Source organism: Mus caroli, chromosome 2, assembly GCF_900094665.2.
Source record: "Mus caroli chromosome 2, CAROLI_EIJ_v1.1, whole genome shotgun sequence".
Lineage (NCBI taxonomy): Eukaryota > Metazoa > Chordata > Mammalia > Rodentia > Muridae > Mus > Mus caroli.
In genome coordinates, this window is record NC_034571.1 from 87,867,662 (window position 1) to 87,892,996 (window position 25,335).

General features: G+C 45.5%; 1 protein-coding gene across 1 annotated transcript in view; it reads right to left on the reverse strand.

Moving 5' to 3' along the window:
* The window catches only part of Ext2 (exostosin glycosyltransferase 2), a 127,386-nt gene that overhangs the window by 47,542 nt on the left and 54,509 nt on the right, over positions 1-25,335 (reverse strand). Inside the window, exon 8 of the mRNA XM_021184765.1 lies at positions 18,814-18,945. Coding sequence (XP_021040424.1) covers positions 18,814-18,945 — 132 coding nt within the window. The remainder of the gene's footprint in view (positions 1-18,813; positions 18,946-25,335) is intronic.

Below are 25,335 nucleotides of genomic sequence, written 5' to 3' on the forward strand. Positions count from 1 at the left end.
TCCATCAGAGTCGGACACACTGCCAGTGGGAGGCAGCGCCATTGCCGCAAGCTTGGGAACCAAGAGGCTTCAACTGCGTCCAGATTCTCCTTCTTAGCAGCTGTATAACTTGGACAAAGTCCTTACACCTCCTGTGCCTCAGTTTCTCTCTCATAGCCTTGTGACACTGCTGCTAGCTTTCTAGATGGTGCTACTTGGCACAAAAGAGGGAATGCACAGTCCTGGGCATCCGCGACTCGAGGGGAGGGGAGCCAGGACTGATCTTGTGCAGTGGGTTATCACATGTCTAGGGTCTCAGCACACGGTCTATATGAAATCCCGTCTCCTCTCCAGCATCCCCAGCATCCTGGTTTACCTGAATTCTACTTCTGCTACTCATCCAAATAGACCATTTTTATTCCCATGATTTGCTCTTTCCCTTTTGAGCCTCTGTTTCAACCACACCGAAGGCTCTGTGAGGGCAGGGGACATAACATCCAGTGCCTGCAACAGCGTCTTCTTGCACCATTCAAAATGCTGGAGAGCAGAAGACTCGTATCCGCTAACCCAGGCCCTACTACAATTGTCCCCTACGTAGAGGTAGGAAGCATGAGTTTTGAAATAGTTTCCAACTTGGTTAGTTCACCTTAGAAGTACTTCTCCAGACTCTCACTGTGTTCAGAACTATAGAACTTTGTTGCAGTGTTTAACTGGCGCAGAAGCCTTGCTACTGACGAGCTCTATGACATGAAAACATTTCTGTCAGCAGCCATTTCCTCATCTTTAAGAATGGAACCATGATAGTATCTATTTCCTCGTGGAATGATGTTGAATTTACATGACATTGTGCATGAACACTTAGGATAGAATACATGGCTTAGTTTACCCTGCTTTTTACTCTGTAGTTTACTGTGTGCTTTTGTCTGCCACAATGCATTGGCAATGCAGAAACCACTCGTACCAGCAGTGTTCCAGGAACACATTCTTCGTGTCTACATTTTCTAATCATGTCCTCCAAGCCTAGATGAGTGTTCAGGATGCAAAGATGAACACATTCCTCACTCACAACATTGAGGTGATTGGATGGGGAAGACAGCAGGGTAGAACGATAAATTACAATGCCAAACAGCAGGCAGTACAACAGGGTACCAAACAGGATTCCACAAGCAGCATGCAACAACACCCCGGGGAAGCAAGCTGCAGAAGGGAGAAGCAGGGGAGAGCTGCCAACTGAGCAGCTTGTGCAACGAGTCCAGAGATACAGAGAGGATCAGAAAGGCTGAAGCCCAGGAGTGAGGAGCCCTATCCTGCAGGCCTTTTCAGTCCCAGACCTGCCTCGTTTGTTTCTTTGGAAGCTCTCTCCTCCTGGGTAGTGCTGTACTGATGCGTGACCATGTCTGCCTTTAAAGTTTACAGGTAGGAAGCCTTGGTGAGTGGCGGGCTTCTGCACCAAGTACCACCCCCTCCCTGAACATAATCACATTTGGCTGCAGAGCTCAGCAGCAGGGTAGAGCAAAGGCAGCTTTTAATTGGGGCACATGCCTTCACAGAAGTTCTGAGCCACTAGAGTAAGGTCAACAAACCAACCCAGAGAAATATCCCACTGGAAAGGGACATTTTTAAAAAAAAAAAAAAAAAAAAGGCATTTAGTCACCTCTGAAATACCTTTCAGGACTGACCCCTCCTGGCTGGTCACAGAGAGTGTCTACAGTCTGGGACCTCTTGACCGCACTTTCTGCAGGAAATCAGGCAAGTTTAAATCTCCATAATTTACTCAAGGCTCTGGCTTCTGCCAGGAAAAAGCAAACAATGCTGTCAATTAACCCTGGTACCTGATTAAGTCTCTACGACAGCAAGATACACCCAGCAGTGGGGACGGGAAAGAAGGCAAAGTCATCTGTGAGTTAGGACGGCAGGAGTTCCAAACCTATCGCCTCGAGAATCTGCTCACTCAGAGGCATTGGCTGATGGGTGAAAATGGGGGCTATTTTAACAAAGCCCTGGCCTTGGTCACACTGCCCAGGTCTTCTCTCACCCATCTTCCCACCCTCTCGCCTCACCCCTACAATGGGTATTTGCTGTGGAAATCCCACGAAGAAACCTTTCATTGCTAAACTACAGTCACACAAAAATAGTTGATAATAACCATGGCAACCGTCCAGTCCAGCCCTATGGAAGTGCTTGCCTTCATTTCAGTGGGTGGCTTGTGGGCTCCTTTCTAGAAGACTCACGTCTCGGAATACCTGGAGAGTGGCCTGGGGAGACCAGCCTTAAAGTCAAGGGCAATCAAATGGTTTCTTCTTCAAAAGAGTCAAACTCAGGCTGCACACAGAGGAAGATGTCCCTGTACCTCTGCAGCCCTGGCCTGGACTTCTTAGAATCAGAGATCATGGTGGCCTGAAGCCATCCTGGCCATGGTTACTGTGCAGAAACAAATGGCCTTTGCCAGTCACTCTGAAAAGGTCCTCCTGGGTTGACGTGGGGACCGTAAGAACCAGGAGGGGAAAGGCTGCTTTTCCTGACTGATTACAGCCTCGTCAGCCTGCGCAGTCTCAGTGCCAGCACAGGAGAAGCCAAGGACAACTGGAAACCTAACTCCCTGTCCTCACCATGTCAGAGACGCTTCACGTCCCTCTGTCTAACTTCATGCAGAAACAAGAGACGAGGACAGACATTAAGTCGGCCTATATTTGATGTAAACAGAGGCACTTTCCTGAGCGAAAAATGAGACGTCAGAGAAGAGAGGAAGAGGACCGGCTATTACACAGAAGCCTGGAGCCCCTGTAATGAGCAGCCTTACCTATTCCTACCTTGATAGAAAGGGCAGTCTTGTTGTTTTGAAGTTATCAACCCTTACTTCAATGTGGTTTCAATTATGAATTACCAGACTAGAGGGGGTGGGGGGAGAAAGCTTTGATTTATTCTTTTTGCTCCAATTATGCATGATGTGTTTCCACAGAAGACTTTGAAAAGTATTTCATCATGCCTCTTATCCTGCAATGGTCAAAGGGCAACACCGACAGGAGTTAACCCTTTCCTTCCTGCCTAGGTTCAAAGAGACTATGGGCGGATGTGGGCCACAGGCTCTGAAGCAAAGGAAGCCACGAGAGGGTTAAGAGTTCTCATCATGTTACTCGCTCGCACAAGGGTGGTGTCCCCTGTCCAAAATGGTGAGATGATATTTATGTTAATGGTTACTGGGAGATATGAAAGGGGCAATCAGTAATGTGGCCCATGCTGCCTTAACCATTAAACCTCTATAGCCCCGACTACCCACAGCTTTCTCCCAGAGCATGCTGACGGGCCATGTGTCTCCAAGCTAGATTTCTTAGCTCACAGAGGAAAGAACTGAAGACAAATCTAGAGTCAACCTCCTGCCTCCCAAATAATAACAGGTTGCTCTGAAGAAAAAAAAAAAATAGAATAATGACAGAGGCCAAACTTCACTGATGACACATGAAACAGACATAGGGGTGACAGAGATCAAAGGCCAGAAGACTAAGACAACTGTCAACTACAGGGAGAGTTAGAGCTCCTGCCAGTCAGGAGCTCTGCCGCCTGCCTCCTGCACGTCCCCATGAGCTGCTTGCTGCCATGGTGCAGAGGGATGCACCACATATGCCTCCCTTGTCATGTCTGAAGACACCAAGAGCCACAGTGATGAGGGTACATTCAAACATTTCTCTTTCTTCCGGATAATGGGGTCTTCTCTGGAGACCTAGCTCACTATGGCTCTCACACTTATTTGTAATATTTTGCCTGTGGTTTGTTGGTCTTCCTGGGTATGAGGGCTGGCCCTGTGTAACAGTTCTTCAAACTTTCAGCCACCTTCCTTTCCAAAAAAGCCTCTTTCTCTCATAATTCTCTCCTCTTGCAGCTCCAACTGGGTGTGTTGGCTGCATACCGCTGCTCTCCACACCATGTCAGTTTCCACCGCTGTCTCTCTGGGCTGTGTTCTAACCATTTCTTTGGACCTCATCCTCAAGTCTAAACGGGGAGTCTGGATAGCTTGGTTTCTGCTGCTCTTACTCGGGCTTCATGGTTTTATGGTTTCTGATGGGGGCTCCTCACCTCTTTTGGCACTTTACTGAAAGGATTGAGACCTAGACTGAAAATAAATTCCTCAAGGCAGGGTCTGAGTTTCAGGGCCATGCTCTATCTAGTTCCCTCTCGCTGTATCGGGACTAACCTCATGGTGTGACCCTGGCCCACAGCCTACATGGGGTGGGATGGTTTGTGAGCACAGGCCTCAGCACTGAGCCAATCTAGGAAGGTCCCATCTTCATATCACACAGGCACAGCTCTCCATGTCTTGGTCTGGATGGGTCACAGGTGACAAATCCTGTTCCTTATGCCCCCCACTCCCACCACCCCCCCACTTCACATACTGGTCGTGTCGAATCTCTGCATCACCAAAGGTTATGGATTTCCACAGTGAACACTTGCTGTATGCCCATCTTCCCAGGGCAGCAAGGGCCAATCTGTTTCAGGGCTCAGCTTCCCTTCCTGACAGCTCAGCAACTGGTTAAAACTGACCCATGGTACTTCTCTGGTAGATTACTACTCAGTTGGGAAAGATCTTCCTGCATTCACGCGGTCAAGTTAGTCATACACGCCCATGTATCTTGTTTAATTTGAGGGCCAACTTTGTGTGTAAGTTTGCTGAAAATAATTCTCATGAAAGTTGGCAGTGATTATATAACAGTTGAAATGATGGAAACAGAATTTCTACACAGGATAGGCTAGAGTTCTTCAGACCCCTGTTTTGTCACCAAAAAGGTGAGGTGGTTTATCACCATGGAATGATGGTGATGGTGACTCTGTGGTGCTGCGATCACACCCCAGGGCTTCCTGCACTCTAGGCAGGCGTTCTACCACTGAGCTGCACCTAGTCCAGGGGAAGGTCCTGAATGTCTCACTTCCTTCGCTAGTCAGGACTGAGGTAGCAGAGTGCTGCTGTTGGGTGAAAGGAACCACAACAGAAATACTTAAGAGTCACTTGGGTGTAAAGAAAGTCCCGCTATAAACAGAGTGCCATCCCATTGTAAATTCCTGTTTCCATATGATAAGGCACTGACTGGATAGCCTGACCTCTACCTGTGGTTCTTTCATACAAAGATCAATGAAGTGTAGATTGAAAACACTTCAGAAAAATGCTAGTTCTGTAAGGAACATGTAAAACTGATGTTCACAAAGCACTCACAGAGGCTCGGGCATCAGGAGCAGTCTGGAGATTATCTGACTCTAGGAAAACGAGCATAGATCTGTGCACTCGCACACTGTACACTAGGGGCTTAACCATCGGTGGGGTTTTCTGTCCACAGGAATCTCACACAGATGCTGAGGTCAGCTGCATCAGTGGTCATAACAGTAACAACTTTTTAAAGTACTGTGCCATTTATAAACACCTTCCTTGTAAATTATACCTCCAATTTTTCATAATCATACTACTTAAGAATTACCCTATACTATTCCCACTTTACAAATAAAGATAATAAATTTCAAAAAGAAACCCACACAGGGTAAAACTAGTGAATGTTCTTGAACTCAGGTTTGATTCCAAAATGTCCTTTTCTTTGAACATTCAGACTACAATAAGTAACCAGGAATTAACTGTGGCACTATGTGGGGCAACAGGCTATGCAGACAGCCTGGTCTGCAGTCGAGACTAGGTCTTGAACCCCAGTGGGACCTGTTGGGTGGTAATTTCCAACAAGGCGTTCCACGGCGTTCAATCATGCCTCCTGGACCCCTGGCTCCTGTCGAACTTACTGCCCCCATAGCCTCCACAAGAGAGGGGCGTGGCTATCAGTCATATAGGAACAGCACCAAGCCTTCCCACATGCAAATAAGGTTTCCCCCAAACTCTCAGTCCAAGCCAATGAGAGGTACCTGCTGCTGAACCCTGAATCACTCCCAGAACTGTATATAAATCCATCCAGGGAATTAAAGGTGCATGAGAACTACTCCTTCATCTGAGTCTTTTGTTCCAAGAGCTGTAACACTTGGGAAGAGATCTTCTGTCCCAAAGAGCCACCCGAGGTCCCGCTGCACTCCTCACTGGATTGTTGACTTTTCATTGGCCCAGCCCAACCCAACTCAGTTCAGAGCAGCTTGGAGTTACTGAGCAACCTGGAAGACATGGCAGAGACTTCATCTTTCTGCCTGCACTCGCTCCCCTTCGCTGGAACCCTCACACCAGACCTGGACAGAGATCTCTGTGGGAAACCTCTGGTACCCAGGCCCACAGTACTACTCCTCTGTAGTCATTAGCACTCCTAGGCCCAGCCTTACAGATATCAAACTGTTGCTGAGGGAGAGTCTCTCAGCCACCTCAAGTCACTCAGATCATGAGTAGTAGGGGAGAATTAACACGAGGTCTGGGTTGCACTTAGCTCACTGAAGTCTCAGGGGTTAAACCCACCTGACTACCTCTTGAAAGTTCCTGCTATTAGCTGAGGCTTGGCCACTTCAATCTTTTACATTTGGCCAGATGCCCACCCTCTGTTTACAGTGCCAAACTACTGTCAGGAGGAGCTGGAAGGGTGGCCACTGATTGCTTTTCAGGTAGTGAGGAAAAAGTTGACATTTCGTCTTCCCAGTGCTTGGAAAGGAAGGCAATCATTTATAAGAACCTCATCTGGCTGCGGCCTCCATCAGCGGGATGGACACAAGCCAGTGAACAGCTCCACATAAGCCATATTAAAAGAATTTGGAATGAGCAAAGAGAAGATTCCAGATGTTGATACTTTCAATAATTCATGAGTTATAACAGTCTGTAAGCAATAAATTTCACTAACTATATCTATGACTGCTTAAGATATTGGCAAAAATAGCAACCATTGATTTTATTGGTTTACAATTTGACATATTAAAAATAACAATTCTACTGTTTGACAGAAATAGTGCATAGGATTGGGTTTATTATTATTATTTTTTTAGAACAAACACACAATCCTCACCCTCTAGTTCGTAAGGATATGGACAACATCTGAAAGAAAGACCTCCATGAAAACACTCAGGGTTCACTTGATTCCAACAACCAAGGCTCACCTATCGTCTAAAGACAGCAACTGAGGCTACTAAACCACTACTTTTCATGAGAGGGTAAGCAAATTGCAATCTCACCTAACTATCTCATGCTTGAAAAATTCTAGTAGTTTGAAAGGACACGTGACGTGCGTAGACTTGTGTGCTGGCAGCCCACTGGCTCTATCAGCAAGGTCAGCTGTGAGGTGGGAAGATTTCACAGGCAGTCTTGGGAATGATTACATTACAGCTCAGGACATTTGAGCACAGAGGGCCACCACAGTTATGACCAAGAAAACCCGAGTCTTTGTCTGTGAAATGACAGGACGCAGCACTTGGGGAGAGCTGGTAAGGTGGAAGGGATAGCCTCCACAACACAGCCACTTCTTAATTCTCTGGAATTTCACTAAGGCATATGTTTTGTCTACTGTGCTTTCCTCTGTTTCTTCTTGGGGGCAGAAAGAAGGCACAGACCCACAGGAGCAAAAGGAACAGGGAAGGAGACAGCGATGGATCTGGGTCTGACAAATTTTTGGAAGCTGAAACACATGGGAGTGTTTCTTTTCAAAAATCCACTTACTGTAAAACACATAGAAATGTGGGATAAAATACAGCAAAACTCCTTTTCAACCTACAGCTGGGGTCACAGCAAAAAAGAAATCCCAGAGGACAGGAACCAAGTGGAGACCCGGGGTGGAAGACAGTGGAATTGGGCAGAGCTATGGCTGGCCCCAATGATGCTCAGTCAGTGTCAGTACCTTTGAGGCCAGGGAGGGAGAGATGGGGAAAGGAGTCTGAGACACAAACCCCGGAGGATCGAGGATGAGGAGCAGGAAAAGCTATCTACAAAGAGACTAAGCAACACAACACACTCCTCTTTCTCAGCCTGAGCTTGGGGTGGTGTCAGAGTTCTCCTTGGCAAAGTTTACTGGAAAGCAGTCCTCATGCAGGTTTGGATATAGCAGTCTACATAAGGCACAGATAGTTCACCTGCGGGGCTGGGGCAGGAGCAGAATTTATCTCTAGAGTACCTGAAGAGGCAGTAACTCCTTAAATAATCATTGACAACACACACACACACACACACACACACACACACACACACACCTACCTCATCAAAGATGAACTCATGCTCCAAAATTACAAAGCCTCCAAGAAACAATATAACCAAAGCAGCAGACACTGACACAATGAGACCTCACCAGGAATCAGAAAACTGGAGAAGCAGAAAATAAATGTCTCAGATTCTTGAAGACATAAAAGACACTAAAGAGCGACAGGTGGGTTCAGAGTTTAAGGTCAGCCTATATAGTGACATCCTGTCTTAAAAATAAAACCATAAGGGCCAAGCAGACAGATTTGATTAAAGTAACCAAAATGAACTTTTACAAGTAGCCACTGAAGTTTAAATCACAATGGATAGATGAAATGGTAGAAAACACTATCTCACACAGAGATATGAAATGTGGGAAACCTAGGAAACAGAACAAGAACAGAAGGTAAAGGCAGAAGAAAAAAAGTTGTACATGAATTTACCAGGACTCCAGAAGGGATAACTAGTGAGAAATACACATGTATACCATTCATAGACTAGATGATGAGAAACTTCCAAAATAACCAACAATAAGAGGTTCGGGTGAAAGGAGAAACACCCTCCAAAGCCAGGAAGCACTGGTAGTCTACCTAGACGGGAGCCCACGTGGGTCTCAAAACAGAGGTGTGAACTTGTAAAGTAAAAGGGTATTATTGATAGTTGGAAAAGCCACTACTTCCCTCAGATGCACAGAAGAAAAGGAAACAGTAATGAGACCCTGGAAACACCTTGGAAGAAGCCTGTGAGCCACGTCACCATCACAACACCAGGACAAAACATGGGTTGAAACTCCTCCACAGTGGAACAAGCCTTTCTCAGGGATCACATAGCCAGTATCCTGCACATCAGATATTAACAGTATAATTCATAACAGTAGCAAAATTACAGTAGTGAAATGATTTTGTGGTTGGGGTGACCACACCATGAGGAAAGAGCTGCAGCATTAGGAAGGTTGAGAACCAAGAAGACGCACCTTTAAAGGGCTATACCTTCTGCTGGAAGTCTATATGAGGACATGAAGGAAGCTTTGACTTCTCAATTGCTTGACCTTGCCTAGCTAACACAGCCGTTCCTTCAGCAGCACCTGAGCCTGTGTTTTCTAGATTCCAGCACATGAAGAAGCCTGGCTGAGACCTCCAGCCTCGTGAGGTTGAGCAGTTACTAGCGACTACTAAATTCTTGGATGGGGGGAGGGGGGATTTATTCCATAAGTTCCATAACTCTAGAGAACCCTGACTAACACACAGGGCGAGGTACCATCTACAAAACGAAGGGTAAGGACTCCCGCTCCCTCCCTTACTCAGTTCTCAAATGCTTGGGGCCCACACTTACTCATCCCTTCTCTGACCCTCACCCTGGGGCACAAGGGTCCCCGCCTTAAGCCCAGACCTTCCAATCAGCTTTCTGTGCCTCACTCACAAGAGATGATGCCACCATTGACCAGGTGCTTAAAGAAAGCTTTCACTACAAAAGAGCAAATAAGAAATTAGAAAAGAAAAAGGAAAGAATAAATACAATCACAAGCAATATTTTCAGAGATGGAAAATAAATAAGATCCTTAAAATAAGAACTGATATGAAAGATTAGTTTGAAATAAAAAAGATGTTTGTTTGTTTTTTTTTAATTAAAAGAAAAGTTAAAATATAAAGGAAGGAAATGTCCCAGAAATGAGTACAGAAGGATCAGGCCCGGAAGAAAAAGCAGCAGAGCCACTCCTCACATTCACCATCCAGGGCCAGATGCTGCAGAGAGAAACAAGAGGACAGAAGAAGAAAATAACAAAGGACATTCAAGAAGAAAATGCCTCTGCACTGAAAGGCACGGATTTCCAGCTTGAAAGAGCTTGAATCAGCATTGTCAGCAAAAACACTCATGTGGGGGCACATTATCCTAAAATCTTTAGAACACAGAAGTTGCCAAGAGTTAACATTAAAAGCCAGGAAACTAAAATGTTTCTCTTTCTGAGATTACATGGAAGGACCAGAAGACAACAGCAACGATTTCAAAGTTCTGAGTAAATCTGCCTCCACCACAATTCTGAATCCAAGCCCTCAGCACATGGGAAGTACATTTCCAGACACCCACGGTGACTGAGCAGTATCTCCCGCTCCTGTGCACTGCCTTAGGCAGCTCTCTGGAAGGAAGACACCAGAAAAAGAAATATGCTAGACCCTGGAACAGGAAATAGAACAAAGCAGAGAGGAAAAAGAATTCCAGAATGGCAGAGGATCAGGACAAGAGCTACACATAGACCCAAGAAGGACTCGCACTGCAGGAGACAGGGCTCGGCAGCCAAAGAAAGAAGCCTGGCCTTTACCTGAGCCGACCATTTTACTGTCTTAACTAGGGTGGTTATAACGTGAGAACCATTTGCAATAGAACCAAACAAGGTAAAAGACAAAAGTAGCTATCAACTCCCTGGAAAACAGAGGATCTTAGGTACTGTTCATAGCCCCAATTATACACAAGGTAAACAACATTTTAATTAAAGTGATGACTCATTAGCACTGGTCTAATACATGCAAAAAAAAAAACAAAACAGAGAAAGTGGAGAATGGGAGAAAAAGCACCAACTTGGAAAATGTGGAAAAGAAGTCTCTCAGTGAGAAACTTTAAAATTCCACTATAAGCATTTTGTATGGGAGCAGGAAGACACGCAGAGGGGAAGGGAAGAGCTGAAAGCAGATGCCCCAGGAACAGGTTCCAGTTTTTATGTGACTACTAAAACGCATATGTGACACAGCACTACTTTTTAAATGATAAAATAAATAAATACTGCAGAGAGAGAAGGGAGAGGGCTCGGATAAAAATCAAGTGTCAAAAACTCTGGCTAGAACAATGTGGCCAATTATTCTAATCACAACTGTAACGGCCTGGTTATGAGAAAATCTCATTCAAATATTACTTTGGAGACTTAAAACTATGTTCTGGGGTTGCCGAGGCTGACCTAGAGGGAGCCTGGCCATGGCTGCTGAAGACCAAGGATCTGCTGTGCTCATGCCTGATAACTCGTGCAGGGCAGCATCACAGGATAGCCTGTGTGTCCCCTGTCCATCTGCTGCACGTCAAGCCTCCACATACTCCAAAATATTATTCCACTTGCACATGCTGTGCAGTGTCAAGAGGCAGCCAGGTTTGATTCATGAATGCTGGGGCCCTCAGAATGGACCACAAGTTAAGGGTAGAGGCAGGGAGTGGGGAATGTGTCCCCCTTGGGGTGCCACTCCACATGGTGATGTGTCCCCTTTGGGGTGCCTATAACACAGATGTCTGTTATACATCTTTCCTTCTACTGTAGAAGATTAGATTGACACAGTTATGGTCTTACACACACCAAGTTTGCCTTTCACATTCCTTATATACTCTCCCCTTTTAAATCTGGCTTGGGACCTGGGCCTTCCTATCTTCCCTCTGACCATAATCAGCCAAGCTCCTTAGTTCTTGCATCTTTCTATCCATAGACCAAGGCCCAGCTCTCTCTTCCCTGACTGCTGAGAGATAATCTGGGACTTGGCTTTCATTCAGCTTTTCACAGAAAAGTCTACAATTTAAGGTAGTCTACTAGGCCACTTGTGCAAATGTTCTCAATTCAGGATATACTTCTAAAAACAATATAATTCAAGAATTTACTTAAAATGCAAACTAGGTTTCTGAATTCCATACGTATTTTTGTCTTATCTAGGCAGTAGGAGGGAAAGGATCCTAGAATCAGCCTTAGAAGGGCCCCTTGGGGAAAAGAACAGGCCCTCAAACTCCAGAGGTTGTGTTGTACACAACCCAGAAGCTAAAGGGCGGAGCTGAGCTGAACTAGGCAATTTGTTAAACTGGTGCCTCTCCCACTTGAGAGTTCTGCCTCCTGCATCTGACCATCCTTCCTGGGCTTCTGAGTAATTACTGCCTGTTCACATTTGCAGCTAAGTGATCTTTCCAGAACAACCACAGCCACTGTGAGCAAGAGCCATCTGCACAGCTGAGTGTATGCAGCCTTCAGCTGTAGGCAAAGCAGTGACAACACAGCATGAACAGCCTCTGGATAGTTCTAACCTAAACCCTGCAGGTCAAATGGAGGGTCGAGGTGAGGAGAGACAGCCTCCTCTAGTCAGTGAACTAGGATGTGGAGAGTCTGTCAAACTCCACATCAAAACATGGTCCCCAGGTCAGCACCATAATACAGTATACCCGAGGCCTGGGAACCTACTAGAAATCTGAGTCCTGTGCTCCCACCCTAGCCAGTTTGGATTTTGGGGTGGATGGGCAGGACTCCCCACATTTGTCCAACTGAGCCCATGGCTGGCACCTACCAGCCAGGAGCTCTCATGGAACATGAGTGTAGCCAGTCCCTGGCACTTTCTATAGCCAAACTCTGGGCTTGGTCAGAGGCTGACAGGAAGTTCCCATACTAGATAATCCTGGTTATCTTTGTTTTTTTTGTTTGTTTTGTTTTTTGTTTTGTGTTGTGTTGTTTTGTTTTGTTTTTTTCAAGACAGGGTTTCTCTGTATAGCCCTGGCTGTCCTGGAACTCACTCTGTAGACCAGGCTGGCCTCGAACTCAGAAATCTGCCTGTCTCTGCCTCCCAGGTGCTGAGATTAAAGGTGTGTGCCACCACCTCCCGGCCAATCCTGGTTATCTTATCTGCAGGTAAGTCATCCCTCCAACTGACTTCACTGCAACCAGCTCTTGTTTTTCCATCTTACCCTTACATGGTTACACACTTTAAGCAGCCTCCCCAGACGCCTCACTAGAGTTTATCAATAGCTGTGGTGGGAATGCCTATTTTCCTTCTGTGATTCGGGTCTAATGTGTTAGTTAGGCTATCTATTGCTGTGATAAAACACCATGATCAAAAGCAACTTAGAGAAGAAAGGGTTTATTTCAGCTTACAGGTTAGTCCCTCATGAAGGGAAGCCAGAGAAAGAACTGATGGGAGGAACTAAGGCAGAGGCCATGCAGAAATGCTGCCTACTGGATTGCTCTCATGGCTTGCTCAGCCTGCACCCAGAACCACCAGCCTAGGGGTGACACCACCCATGGTGAGCTGGACCCTCCCATATCAATCATTAATCAAGAAAATATAGTAGGCTTGCCTACAGGCCCAAGTGAGGTATTTTCTTTTCTAAAATGGTTCTAGGTTATGTCAAGTTGACATAAAACTAGCCAGCATATCTGACATAGCAAATGCAGAAAGGAAAAGGGAAGGAAATCTTTCCTAGTGTTATTGCTGATTAAAATTGGAAAAAATTTAATCAATGAGTGAATAAAATCACAACACTGATAGAGATGGAATAAAAATCACATTATAGACAAATAATGAAAAATTCACAATTCTGAGGATATTACTTTTGATGTTTAAAAGGATGTTACTGAGATAATTAAGCTTGGTTAGCATGTATTAGAGAGCCAAATGCAGTATAACATCCTATCTCTGTCCTGGCCTCCATCTACACCCTCCTGCATCTCACACATCTGACCCCAGACATCCAGAATGGCTGCCTAGCCAGCTCAGAAGTGGCTGCAGGGATAGTGAGGCAAGAAGCAGGGACTTAGGGAGATGATTATAACATTTGGCTGGCAAGTGCAAAGACAGAAACAGATCAGTCAGTAGACAAATAGAAAAGGTAAAAGATACAGGAGGCCCTGGGATGAGGTAAGAAAATTCAGGATAAAAACATACATTCATCCATTCATTCATTCATTCATTCATTCATTCATTTATTTATTTATTATGATGTATGAGTGTATGTATATATGTATATATCTATATATGTATTTCATGTATTTTATGTACATGGGTGCTTTGTCTGCATGTGCATCTGCACACTAGAAGGCATCAGATCCCATGGGGCTACATTTATAGATGGGGATTGAACTCAGGACCTCTAGAAGAATAACCAGTGCTCTTAAATGCTAAGCCATCTCTCCAGCCTCCCACCCCCTCTGTATTCTTTCTTTTTAAAAACAATTTTTGATGTGCCCATGTGTAAGTGTGTGTGTGTGTGTGTTAGACATATTTTTAATTAGATATTTTCTTCATTTACATTTCCAATGCTCTCCCAAAGGTCCCCCATGCCTTCCCCTCCCACTCCCCTACCCACCCACTCCCACTTCTTGGCCCTGGTGTTCCCCTGTACTGAGGCAGATAAAGTTTGCAAGAGGCCAATGGGCCTCTCTTTCCACTGATGGCCGACTAGGCTATCTTCTGATACATATGCAGCTAGAGACATGAGCTCCAGGGGTACTGGTTAGTTCATATTGTTGTTCCACCTATAGGGTTGCAGATCCCTTTAGCTCCTTGGGTACTTACTCTAGCTCCTCCATTGGGGGCCCTGTGATCAGAGCTAAACAAAGAATTCTCACCTGAGGAATACCGTATGACTGAGAAGCACCTGAAAAAATGTTCAGCATCCTTAATCATCAGGGAAATGCACATCAAAACAACCCTGAGATTCCACCTCACACCAGTCAGAAGGCCAGGGATTCACCCCCAGCTCTGGAATTAAAGGTGTGTGCCACCACATCTGGCTTTTTCACGGGGGGGGGGGGGGGGGGGGGGGGGGGGGGTGGGGGGGTTAGGGGACTGACTGTACCCTGGTCCTCACTTTACTGCCTGCACTCTCTCTCTCCATCCCTATTTGCCTCTCCCCAGTGTGAGCTCAGTCTCTAACCTAGGCAGACATGCTATTAGTGCTCAGGGCTCTCTGTGGCAAACCCTCCCCGGCCCTGAGAGTGGAACACAGTGTGACTGCCATCACCCTGTTGATTAAAACAGTGAGGCACCTGGTGATGAATGCTCTAGGAGGTCACCCCTCAACCCCTCACTGTCTCTCACCCACAAGCCATAGCCATTTCTATATTGAATGGAGACAGCTGTATCTATCCGAAATACAGCTTTCACCTCTCATTCCCCTGTCTGAGCATGCACAGAACAGGCGGTAGGCCAGCAGCACACCTTTGAGCATCCCAGAGCATCCTTGATTTACTGAGCACCATCCACACCTACTCCCACCTTGGGTGTCTGACATTGTAAATTTGCTGGAATCTAGAGGAGAGACTCCCCTGCAGGCTGGGCTCAGAGTAATCTCATCTAGAGTCAGTTAAATATTCCTGAGGGGAGGGAGAAGTCAACTACACATGAATCATTGCTATTTAGCCTCCCGCCTACTGCTTCCACTGCCGACGCAGAAGTGAGCCGCCCTGGGCAGTAAATCAGGAGTCTCGTCACCTGCCTGACTACAGAGGTGATGAACACCAAAGTGTCCTGAGTAGGTATTTAGGAAAGAACCAAACAAAAACTATCAAACACATTACTGGATGCGCACCTAGTTTATGCCTTTTGTTCTCCCGCTCTTTACCAAACTCTGAGTTCCCTACTTTGACCATTCTGTCTTACTCCAAGCATACCCATTCTAAACCCACATTCCACAGTCTCCCTTAGTCTAGACTCGCAAAAAGAGAATTGAAACTCCAATTATTTATTCTTAGAACTCTAGATAAACACACAGGGTGAAGTCCTTAATTCCCAGACAGTCTGCCCAAGGATGCTGGTAGCACTTGCAGATGAGCACACGTGAGACTCTTCAGTTCAAACCCGCACCATATGCGAGTTCAGGAGTTAGGTTCCACACTGGGGGGGCTCAGTGGCTCCCACCGGACTTCACCGGCAGTGTGAAGCCCACATCCTCACTTGTTTACACAACCTGTCAACTCTGTGACCAGCACAGGCCACAGGCATTATGTGTGCACCGTGAAACTTTACAGAGGACATCTATCACTTCCCTACATTCTAAGCAGGTGGTATGCGGGGGACGACCAAAATAATGGCTATCATACTGGCATGTGAGTCCTGCAGCTGCTTAAAACCTCATAGGAAATTATGCTTCCATGTGTGTTAGGCAACGGAAAGAAACAGATTCCACACTTTAAGAAGTTGTGTTCCTGCGTGAGGGTTTGCAAGGCCTTGTGGGGGAAGGATGCATGTGCAGGTCTCTGGGAGGAGGAGCTGATGGCAAAGAAAGGCATACTGGGCTAGGGAGGAACAATAGGTGGGCATGCTGGAAAGAAGTAACTTGGGCCATAATGGAGAACTCCTTAAAGCAAGCAGGAGAGAGGGCTAGGAAAGCAGACTGGAGCCAGACTGAGAAAGCCCCTCAGAGTGAACCTGGCTCACCAGGGAGAACAATTAATCTCCCAGCCATGGCTCCAGAAAATATACACATGACCTAAGAGTTTTCTGGTGTGCCCCCAGACTCTTTTAAGTAGGACCACAGTACCAGCAAATGGGGATAATTTCCTATTGTGTCCCTTTCACTTCTCTTTCTTTTTTTTTTAATATATTTTTTATTACGTATTTTCCTCAATTACATTTCCAATGCTATCCCAAAAGTCCCCCCCTACCCNCCCCCCCACCTCCCTACCCACCCATTCCCATTTTTTTGGCCCTGGTGTTCCCCTGTACTGGGGCATATAAAGTTTGCATGACCAATGGGCCTCTCTTTCCAGTGATGGCCAACTAGGCCATCTTTTGATCCATATGCAGCTAGAGTCAAGAGCTCCGGGGTACTGGTTAGTTCATAATGTTGTTGCACCTACAGGGTTGCAGGTCTCTTTAGCTCCTTGGATACTTTCTCTAGCTCCTCCATTGGGGGCCCTGTGATCCATCCAATAGCTGACTGTGAGCATCCACTTATGTGTTTGCTAGGCCCCAGCCTAGTCTCACAAGAGACAGCTATTTCACTTCTCTTTCTTGTCTCGTTGCTTTAGCTCTAGTGACTATGAGTGAAGAGTGAGCACCCATCTCATTCAGGGTTTGGGGAAATCCACCCAGGGTATCCCTGTTTGGCAGGACTCTGGCTGGCTATTTACCTCCAAAAGCCTTTACTACATTGAGGTAACTTCTTTCTAGTCCTAGTTCCTTCAGGACTTTTATCATGAAGCCACTGAAGTTTGTCTAATGCCTTTTTTTATTCACTGAGAAAACTGTGTGATTTCTGTCCTGAAGTCAACTCATCTGGTGTGTAACATTTGCACGTTCGTGTGAATGTTGAACTAATGTTGCATCCCTGGGGTGAAACCAAGTTTGTTCTGATATGTGATGTTAATGTCCTCTTGAATTTGGTTTGTAAGTATTTTGTTGAAATTTTTTTATCCAACCATGGAAGTTGGTCTGTAGTTTTGTGTTCTTATCTGGTTTGGTATCGGGATAATACTGGCTTCACAGAATGTTTGGCGGTGTTACTTCGTTTTCAATTTTATGGCACAACCTGAGTTCTGTGTGAGCTCTTCCTTAAAGGTTTGCTTGCACTCAGTAGTGAACCTGCCCAGTCCCAGGCTTTTCCTGTGGGAAGACTTTTCACTGCTACTTCAATTGCGTGGCTTCTTAAAGGTCTGCTCACGTTGTCTTTGTATTCTTTTACTATTTAATTTCAGTAGGTGATATATACTTAGGGATCTATCTGCTATTTCCAGATTTTTCAGCTTTTTGAAAAGTTACCACAACATTCTCTAGTGACTCTCCAGATTTCAACGGATTCTGCTGTAACAACTCCCATCATCTCTAATCTTGCTGGTGTGGCTCTGCTCTTTCTTCTGGTGGTTTGGTCAGAGCTTTGTCAATCTTGTTCATCTGTTCAAGAACCAGCTCTTTAACTCTGAGCTGTTCTTCCAGTTTCTAGTTAATCAACTTCCACCCTGATCTTTATGATATCTGGCCATAGTGCATTTAGGTTTGCTTCTTGTGTTTCTAGAACCTTCAGTATCAGTGGGTAATTTATTTGAGATTGTTCTGATTTTTCAAGTTTTTACTTTATATGTATAGGTGTTCTGTCTGTGTATTAATAAGTATACCTGGTGCACACCTAATTATTAGGTGTATTACTGACCCTTGATACCTGTGGAGGCCAGAAGAGGGTGTCAGATCCCCTGAAACTGGACTTACAAAGGTTGTAAGTCTCCACTTAGGTGCTGGCAATTGAACTGGTGCCCCTGGGAGGACTTAGAACTGCTAGGCTATCCCACTGGAAGGACTTGGACTTAGAACTGCTGGGCTAGCACACTGGAAGGACTTAGAACTGCTGGGCTAGCACACTAGACCAGTGGTTTCCTTCTGAAAGTTTGAACGCTAACTGCTGTAACTGGTTTCCCTTCTTTCCCAGAGGCTGTGCTGCTATTTCAGCAGAGTGTAGGGTGTTTAGTTGCCTCCCTGACTTCTTCAAGAACTCACTGTTAACTAAAGAGTATGCTGTTCAATTGGTAAGTGCTTGTGTATTCCCTGTGGCTTCTCTTGTTGATTTCTAGTTTTGTTCTGTTGTCTAAGAGGTAGAACTGCTTCAGTGTTTTGCATCTGTTAGGCCTGCTGGATCAGTGACACCTAATGTGATGGATGGTAGAGAAGGCTCTATGGGCTGCTGAGAATGTGTGTCTCTCATCTGTTGGATGGCATGGTCTGTAGATGTCTGTTACATCCAGCTGTGTGGGTTAGCTCTGCTGTTCCCCTGCTTTTAGTTTGGAAGACCTGACTAAAGGAAAGAATGGTGTCCTGAAGTCCTCCAGTATTAGATCAGGACTTAGCTGACCTTTCATGACATTTAGTGGTTATAAATTGGGAGCCCACAATGTTCATCTGAGACAGCAGCATTTCAATACCCTATTAATGGGTTATACACACTCCTTTCTCCCACTCCAATGGTTCACATGGCTAGCACAGGAACCCACTTACCACAGCAGGAGGGTCATTCCACTCTTCATAGGAGATGGCTGCATATGGATAGATCCTGTCATTGATGATCTGTAGGGTGGCCAGGGCGATGGCTTTAATGGACTGGAAGTATGCCTCCCAGAACCACCGTGCCTACAAAGAAAACAACACAAAGCAGGTGAGCCGGTGACATGTGGGGGACCAGATGCCCTGTCACTGCCACTCTAGGACTAAGTGGTTCCTTCATTCTGGGGCGAAGGGTGCTCCCTCTGCCACAGCAGCTGTATCAGATGGCAGTCAGAACAGAATAGTAACCAGGGAAGTACACAGAGTTGTTGCAATAGAGGAGGGCCTATGATGATGAAAGTACTATGTGTTATGTCTGACCATGTTTAGAGTCTTTTTAAAAAGGTACATACAAAGCTGAGATAGCCCTGTCTGTGGTTAAAGCACCTGCCATATTATCATGAGGACACAAGTTTGGATTCCCAGAACATATGTAAATGTGAGGTGGGCATGAGAGCCTACACATAATCCCAGGATCAGAACCTGGAGATAGGAGATTCCCCGGAGCAAGCTGGCTAATAAGACTGGTCCTATCAGTGAGCTCTAGGTTTGATTGAGAGACCCTGCCTCAAAGAACACATCAGAAAAGCCATGAAGAGTGATTCTTCATCTCAACCTTGTGCCTTCATATGCACACACGCAAGCATTCACATACACAAATACATATGTACACATGCATACTACACACATGGAAATGGACAAACCCCATTAGATATAACATATATAGAGTATGTTAGAAGTCTTGTGTGCATAGGTAGTGAATGTTTATGTCTATGCAAACTCCTAAGGACAGCCCTGGTAAGGCTGGGAGCATTCCACACCCCAGATACCCTATGCCACGTCTAGCCAGAATCTCATTCCTTTAAAGGTACCTGTGACACAGATTTTTCTCATGTTCACTCTTGAATACCATGCAAAAGGCATCAAATGATCTTAATTCTCTCATCACAGACTTACTTGATGTCATTTGGAACACCTAAATTGTGTTCTGGAATCAAGGTATGGCTGGCTTCACAAAATGAATTGAAAAGCGCTATCTCTCTCTCTCTCTTTTAAATATTTCTTGAGGAATTTAATGCAAATTTGTCATTACTTTTCTTCCTTGAAAGGGTTTAGAAGAATTCATCAAAGACATAACTGGGGCAGGTTTCTCATGAATATGTATGTCAAGGTTTTATTTGTTATTTTTGCTTCTTCATTTGAGACAATGTCTCACAATGTAGCCCAAATTGACCTTGAACTCCCAAACTTCCTCTTTATTCTCCCAAATGCTAGGATTATGGGCAAGTGTCCCCATGCCTGGCATTATTTTATTTTGCTTGAGACAGCATCTCACTCTGCAGCCCAAACTTGCAATTCTCCCGTTTCAGCATTCTCGGGTATGGCTTAAAGTTAATGATTTTCCTTTGCAGACATAGAACGATGCGAATATGGATGAATGAGCTTTAAAAAGGACTGTTTTCCGAGGAAGAGCTTATCCTGTTTAGATTGTTAGGTTTCCTGAAATAAAGCTGTGGAACAAAGCCTTTTACCCCATCCTTAACCTGTCAGTGGGCTCTCTTTGGGTGCTTGTCTTTCTGACATGTAGTCAATTTGAAGATTCATTTTAGAAGGAAATTTTTTGTTATTTTTTTCTTTTTCTCCATCATATTTTTGACTTTTTTTCTTTTTAAAATATTTGTTTATCTATTGTGTGTGTGTGGTACTCATGTGACTGTGCTGTGGTGCATGTGCCAGGCGGAGGCCAGAGGAAGACGTCAAGTCTCTACCTGTGCACTTGTGCATATGTGCACCTGAATGCTGGCCAAAGGCCAACTGTGGAGCATAGCCTCTAACTCAAGATGCCTCCAGTCATCCCCCAGCCCACAAACAGCAATCCACTCAGAGAGGAAGCAAGCTCTGCCAATAATCACAACTCAAGTGTCTCAGCCTGAGAATGAGTGAGGCTGCTTAGGCTTAATTGCTTCTGCAGGACCTTGATGGTAAGAGCTTAGAAGGCATAAGTTACAGCCCCACCAGGCCTCTCTGTCAGCTACCTGTCCACAGAGACAGGGAGGCTGCAGCCACGTGGGCAATGTTCTCTTCCCAAGAGCAAACACAAATACTATGTTACCTTGTCTCCAAGAAAATATATGAGCTATCTTTCTATCTATACTAGAAGTTTGAATGAGGGAGACTTTGGCAGCCATGTAAACCCTCCTGGTGGCTGCATGGGGGAAGTCAGTCATGCAGGAATAGATCAGATCAGTAAAATCTTGATTAGGCATTGAACCAGATAGCACTAAGCCATTATAGCAGACAGACTTCAAAGTATAAGATCAGCAAAATTCCAACACTTACACACAAGGAACCCTGAGAAGGACAAGGCTAGATCCATGTGAGACTATAAACTACCCAGCCAGGGGCCTGGGGAGATGAGTCAGTGGGCACAGGAGTTGCCGTGCTGTCCTAAGGACTGCATTTGGAGCCTCAGCACCCAGGTAGCTGCCAGGCAGGCTATAATCCCAGCTCTCAGGAGGTGGACATGAGATCCCTGGGGGAGCTGGCTGAGTAGACTGAGTATAGACTGTCTCAGTAAATAACGTGTTAACTGATTGAGGAAGACACTGGCTGCCAGCTTCTAGTTTTACCCACATGCACACAGGTGCATGAACACATCTGCTAACACACATAAATATGCATATATGTACAACATACATGTAAAATACTATCATAAGGAAACAGGAACTCAATTGAACTTGTAATTTCCATTTATGTATCAATGAAATCGCAGGAATGATTTTGCTCTTCAGTGATACCATGCCAATGGGATCAACAATAATTAGTTTCTGTAAGAACCAGTGTAGGGAGGGAGGGAGGGAGAGAATGACAGTGACAGGCAGCTGATGTGTCTTGCAGCTGTTAAACTTATCTGCTTCCTAAATCTGTAAGGCGAAGGTCACAGTGTCTATCCTGTCGAGTTGAGAAGATTCTAGGAGCTGAGGTTTACAGAAACCATCCCCCAGGGCTGCTGTAAGCCGAGCACGGCTACTATCCCCAACACATATGCTATGGTTTGAAATATGAAGTGCCCCCTACAAATTCATGTGTCAAACTTGTTGGCTCCCAGCTAGGGTTCTATTTCAGCAGGTTCTAGAAATCTAAGAGGGAGGGCCTGGTTGGAGGAAACTTATCACTGGAGGCATGCCTTTAAACGCTATTCCGAGTCCCCAGCCCACTCCTCCGCATGCTGCCACCATGATGATCTGTAATGGCTGAAGGTGTGACGCGGCACTTGCCCATGTCTTCTGCTGTACATGTAATCCTACATGGAAGGACAAAGTCCTTTATCTGAGTCAGTTTTTCATTCCCCCTTAAACTTCTCACTCATGCCCAGATGGAATGCAGACATGGTTGACTGCATGCGACACTGCAGGGGTACGATAACAAAGCAGAAAAGGCCAACATGCTGAAAGTGACAGGGACAAAGCACAGGAAGGAAGGTGGGTTCCCCAGTGGCTTTGCTATAGGCTGTGAGGCAATGAGAGGCGACGAGAGCCACATTTTTAGCAAACTGCAGAGGTGCCCTGTTTTGACTGAGATTTTTATCAAAAGGGAACGTCAGTCAATTATTTTTTAAATGTATGTGTGTGAGTGTTTTTCCTGCAGGTATGTCTGTGCACTGCATGTATGCCAGGTGCCTGAAGAGGGCACAGGATCTCCTGGAACTGGAGTTACAGAGGTTGTGAGCTACCATGTGTGTGCTGGCAACTGAATGTAAATCTCCTGCAAGAGTGGACTGTGATCTTAACAACTGAGCTATTTCTCTCAGTCTGAATTGCTGAATGTTCTCAAATGATTTTCCCTGCTTTATCAGGTGATCTTATGAGGGCCTCCTTTATTTTGTTAATTCAGGAGTTTACACTGGCTGAATTCACTAAGTGGTAACTAATCTTACATTCCTGCCTTCTCTTTGTGATGATCTACCACCCTATTCCCTTTACTGCTCAGCTTGCTTGGTAGCAGTTTTTTTTAGGACTCCTGTGTTAATATAGCACAAATCACTGATTTTAATATGCCCTGTTATTTTATATAATGCCAGCAACAAAAAAGAGTTTCAATTAAAATATGTCACAGAATTATAACAACACAATCTTGATGTCAGAGATGTTATTTTTAAATAAGTATATGAATGAGGTATGTGTATGCGAGTGTAGGTACCTATGTAGACCAGAAGAGGGCATCAAATCTCCCTGAACCTGGAATTATAGGCATTTGTGAACAGTCTGACCTAATCAAACCTGGGTCCTCTGTAAGAACCAGCAGTATGTGCTCTTAAGAATTGAGCCATTTCCGTGCCCCAAGAGACAGTGATATTTAGATGTAGAAAAATATGGGGTTTGGAATCTATTAAGTAGTGTGTGTTCTTGTTTGACCTCCAGACAGGCCTCAGAAGGGCAGCTGTCACTGTTCCTGTCTACTAACTCACATCTGTGCATCACTGTCCAGCCAACCAGCCTTCTGGGAAGGACAAACAGACCCACAGCCAGGCTTCCCATAATTTAGATTGCATTTAGCTTACTAAGTTTTCACCAGGACAGACAACTCTGAAAGTCATTAAAGAAACAGAACATGTTTTCTTAGATACCTCACCAGAACAGTATCATTAACTAAGCCAAGGTGTCAAAACGGAGTGCAAAGACCCCATGCACTCAAGAGCGAGCAAATGAGTCCCGTGTGTCACAGCGAGTCCCAGGAGACACACCAATGAGGTGGGATCACGTCTGCTGGAGAGCAATCACAGCTTAGACTCCTTGTTGCATCATCAACTTGACGAAGGTAATGGAAGCAGTATGAGATTGGACTAGATCTAACTTGAGTTCTGCCATTAACTACTTCCAGAACACTGGCGAGCTACATAACTTCCCTGGGTCTCAGTGCAGCATCTTCAAGTGGAGCCAGAACCACGAGGTCCGCACCTGATACTCAGTGACGCTACAGCCAAATTTCCTGTTTCCTCCGCTTTTCATTGTTGAATGTCTCTCTGTACCCTAAGACATACCTGCCATTTAAAATCCCCTACTATCTGTCTTAACCAGTCTGCCCAAGTACAGCCCTGTGCACACACACACATGCACACATGTACGTGCACAAACGTTCTGGCCCACAGACTCAAGATAATTTGTGAGTCTGTCTTCCTTTTAAATGTTGTCTGCCTTCTCTTTCATCTTCTCAAATCCTCTCTGAGGAACCATCAGCTCCCAACCCAGCATTTAAGGGGCTTAGACACCTCTACTCTGCCCTAACACAAGTAAAAACTTGAACAAACTTTTAAAAATTATATATTTTTTTATCCACTAGGCAAGTGAGGCGCCAGGACAGCCATTTCCCCCAAAACTGAAGAAAACAGCAGGTGGAAACAGCCCCTAGTATATGTGGGGAAGCTTCTGCAGGTCAGGGCCAGGGAGAAACCTGAGCTGTGAGTGACAGATGCCTGCACAAACACAGCTCCAGAGTTCTGCCCGTGTAAGTCAGCTCAAGTCTCATAGTGAATGCCAGAGACAACCCCTCGGGGCTTCTGGCCAGGGGCAGGGAGTGCACCCTAGCTTCATCTCTGCTGCCTCGGTAGAATAACCTGACAAAAGCCCTGCAGGAAGAAAGGCTGTCTGCACTTACACTTGTTTTTGAGTCTCTCTGTCTCTCTCTTTCTGTCTCTCTATTTCCCTCCCCCTACCCCCCAACCTGGAGCTGGCAGAGAAGGCTAGGCTAGCCACCTCACCTAGTGGATCCCAGAAATGGCAAGCCTTGCTGTCACACCTGGGTTTTTTACTAGTTCTGGGACTCCAAATGAGGTCCTCACGCTTGCATAGTGAGCACTGCTGACTGCGCCATCCTCCCACCCTCCACTACTTCTGCTGTGCTGTCTACTTTGCCCATTAAGGACTTTATCATGTCATTTAATGTTTTAAATTCTAGTTCTGGCCAGGCAGTGGTGGTGCACACCTTTAATCCCAGCACTTGGGAGGCAGAGGCAGGCGGATTTCTGAGTTCAAGGTCAGCCTGGTCTACAGAATGAGTTCCAGGACAGCCAGGGCTACACAGAGAAACCCTGTGTTTAAAAAAAAAAAAAAAAAAAAAGTTCTGATACTTCCACCATCCCTCCCATGCCTAATTCTGGGGTGAATGTTTTGCAGTCTCTTCCACTGTTTTTGTCTTTTGAAGGCCTTACACACTTGTGGTCCAGTCATGGTGATCTGGGGGGAAGAAGGACTTGGGATAGGCCTGTGATATCATCACAGTGATAAGATGTGGGGCAGAGGGAGTATTCTCTGAGCCTCCATCTACATCTCAGTGCTTTGTGAGCAGCACCATTCCCTAAGACAGGGGTTCTGCAAACATAAGAGTGGAGAGGTTGAGCTGAGCAGAAGCAAACAAACAAGCGAGCGTGTAGTCATCTACTGCTCTCTGCTCCTGACAGTTAGTTGGAGGCAGAGAACC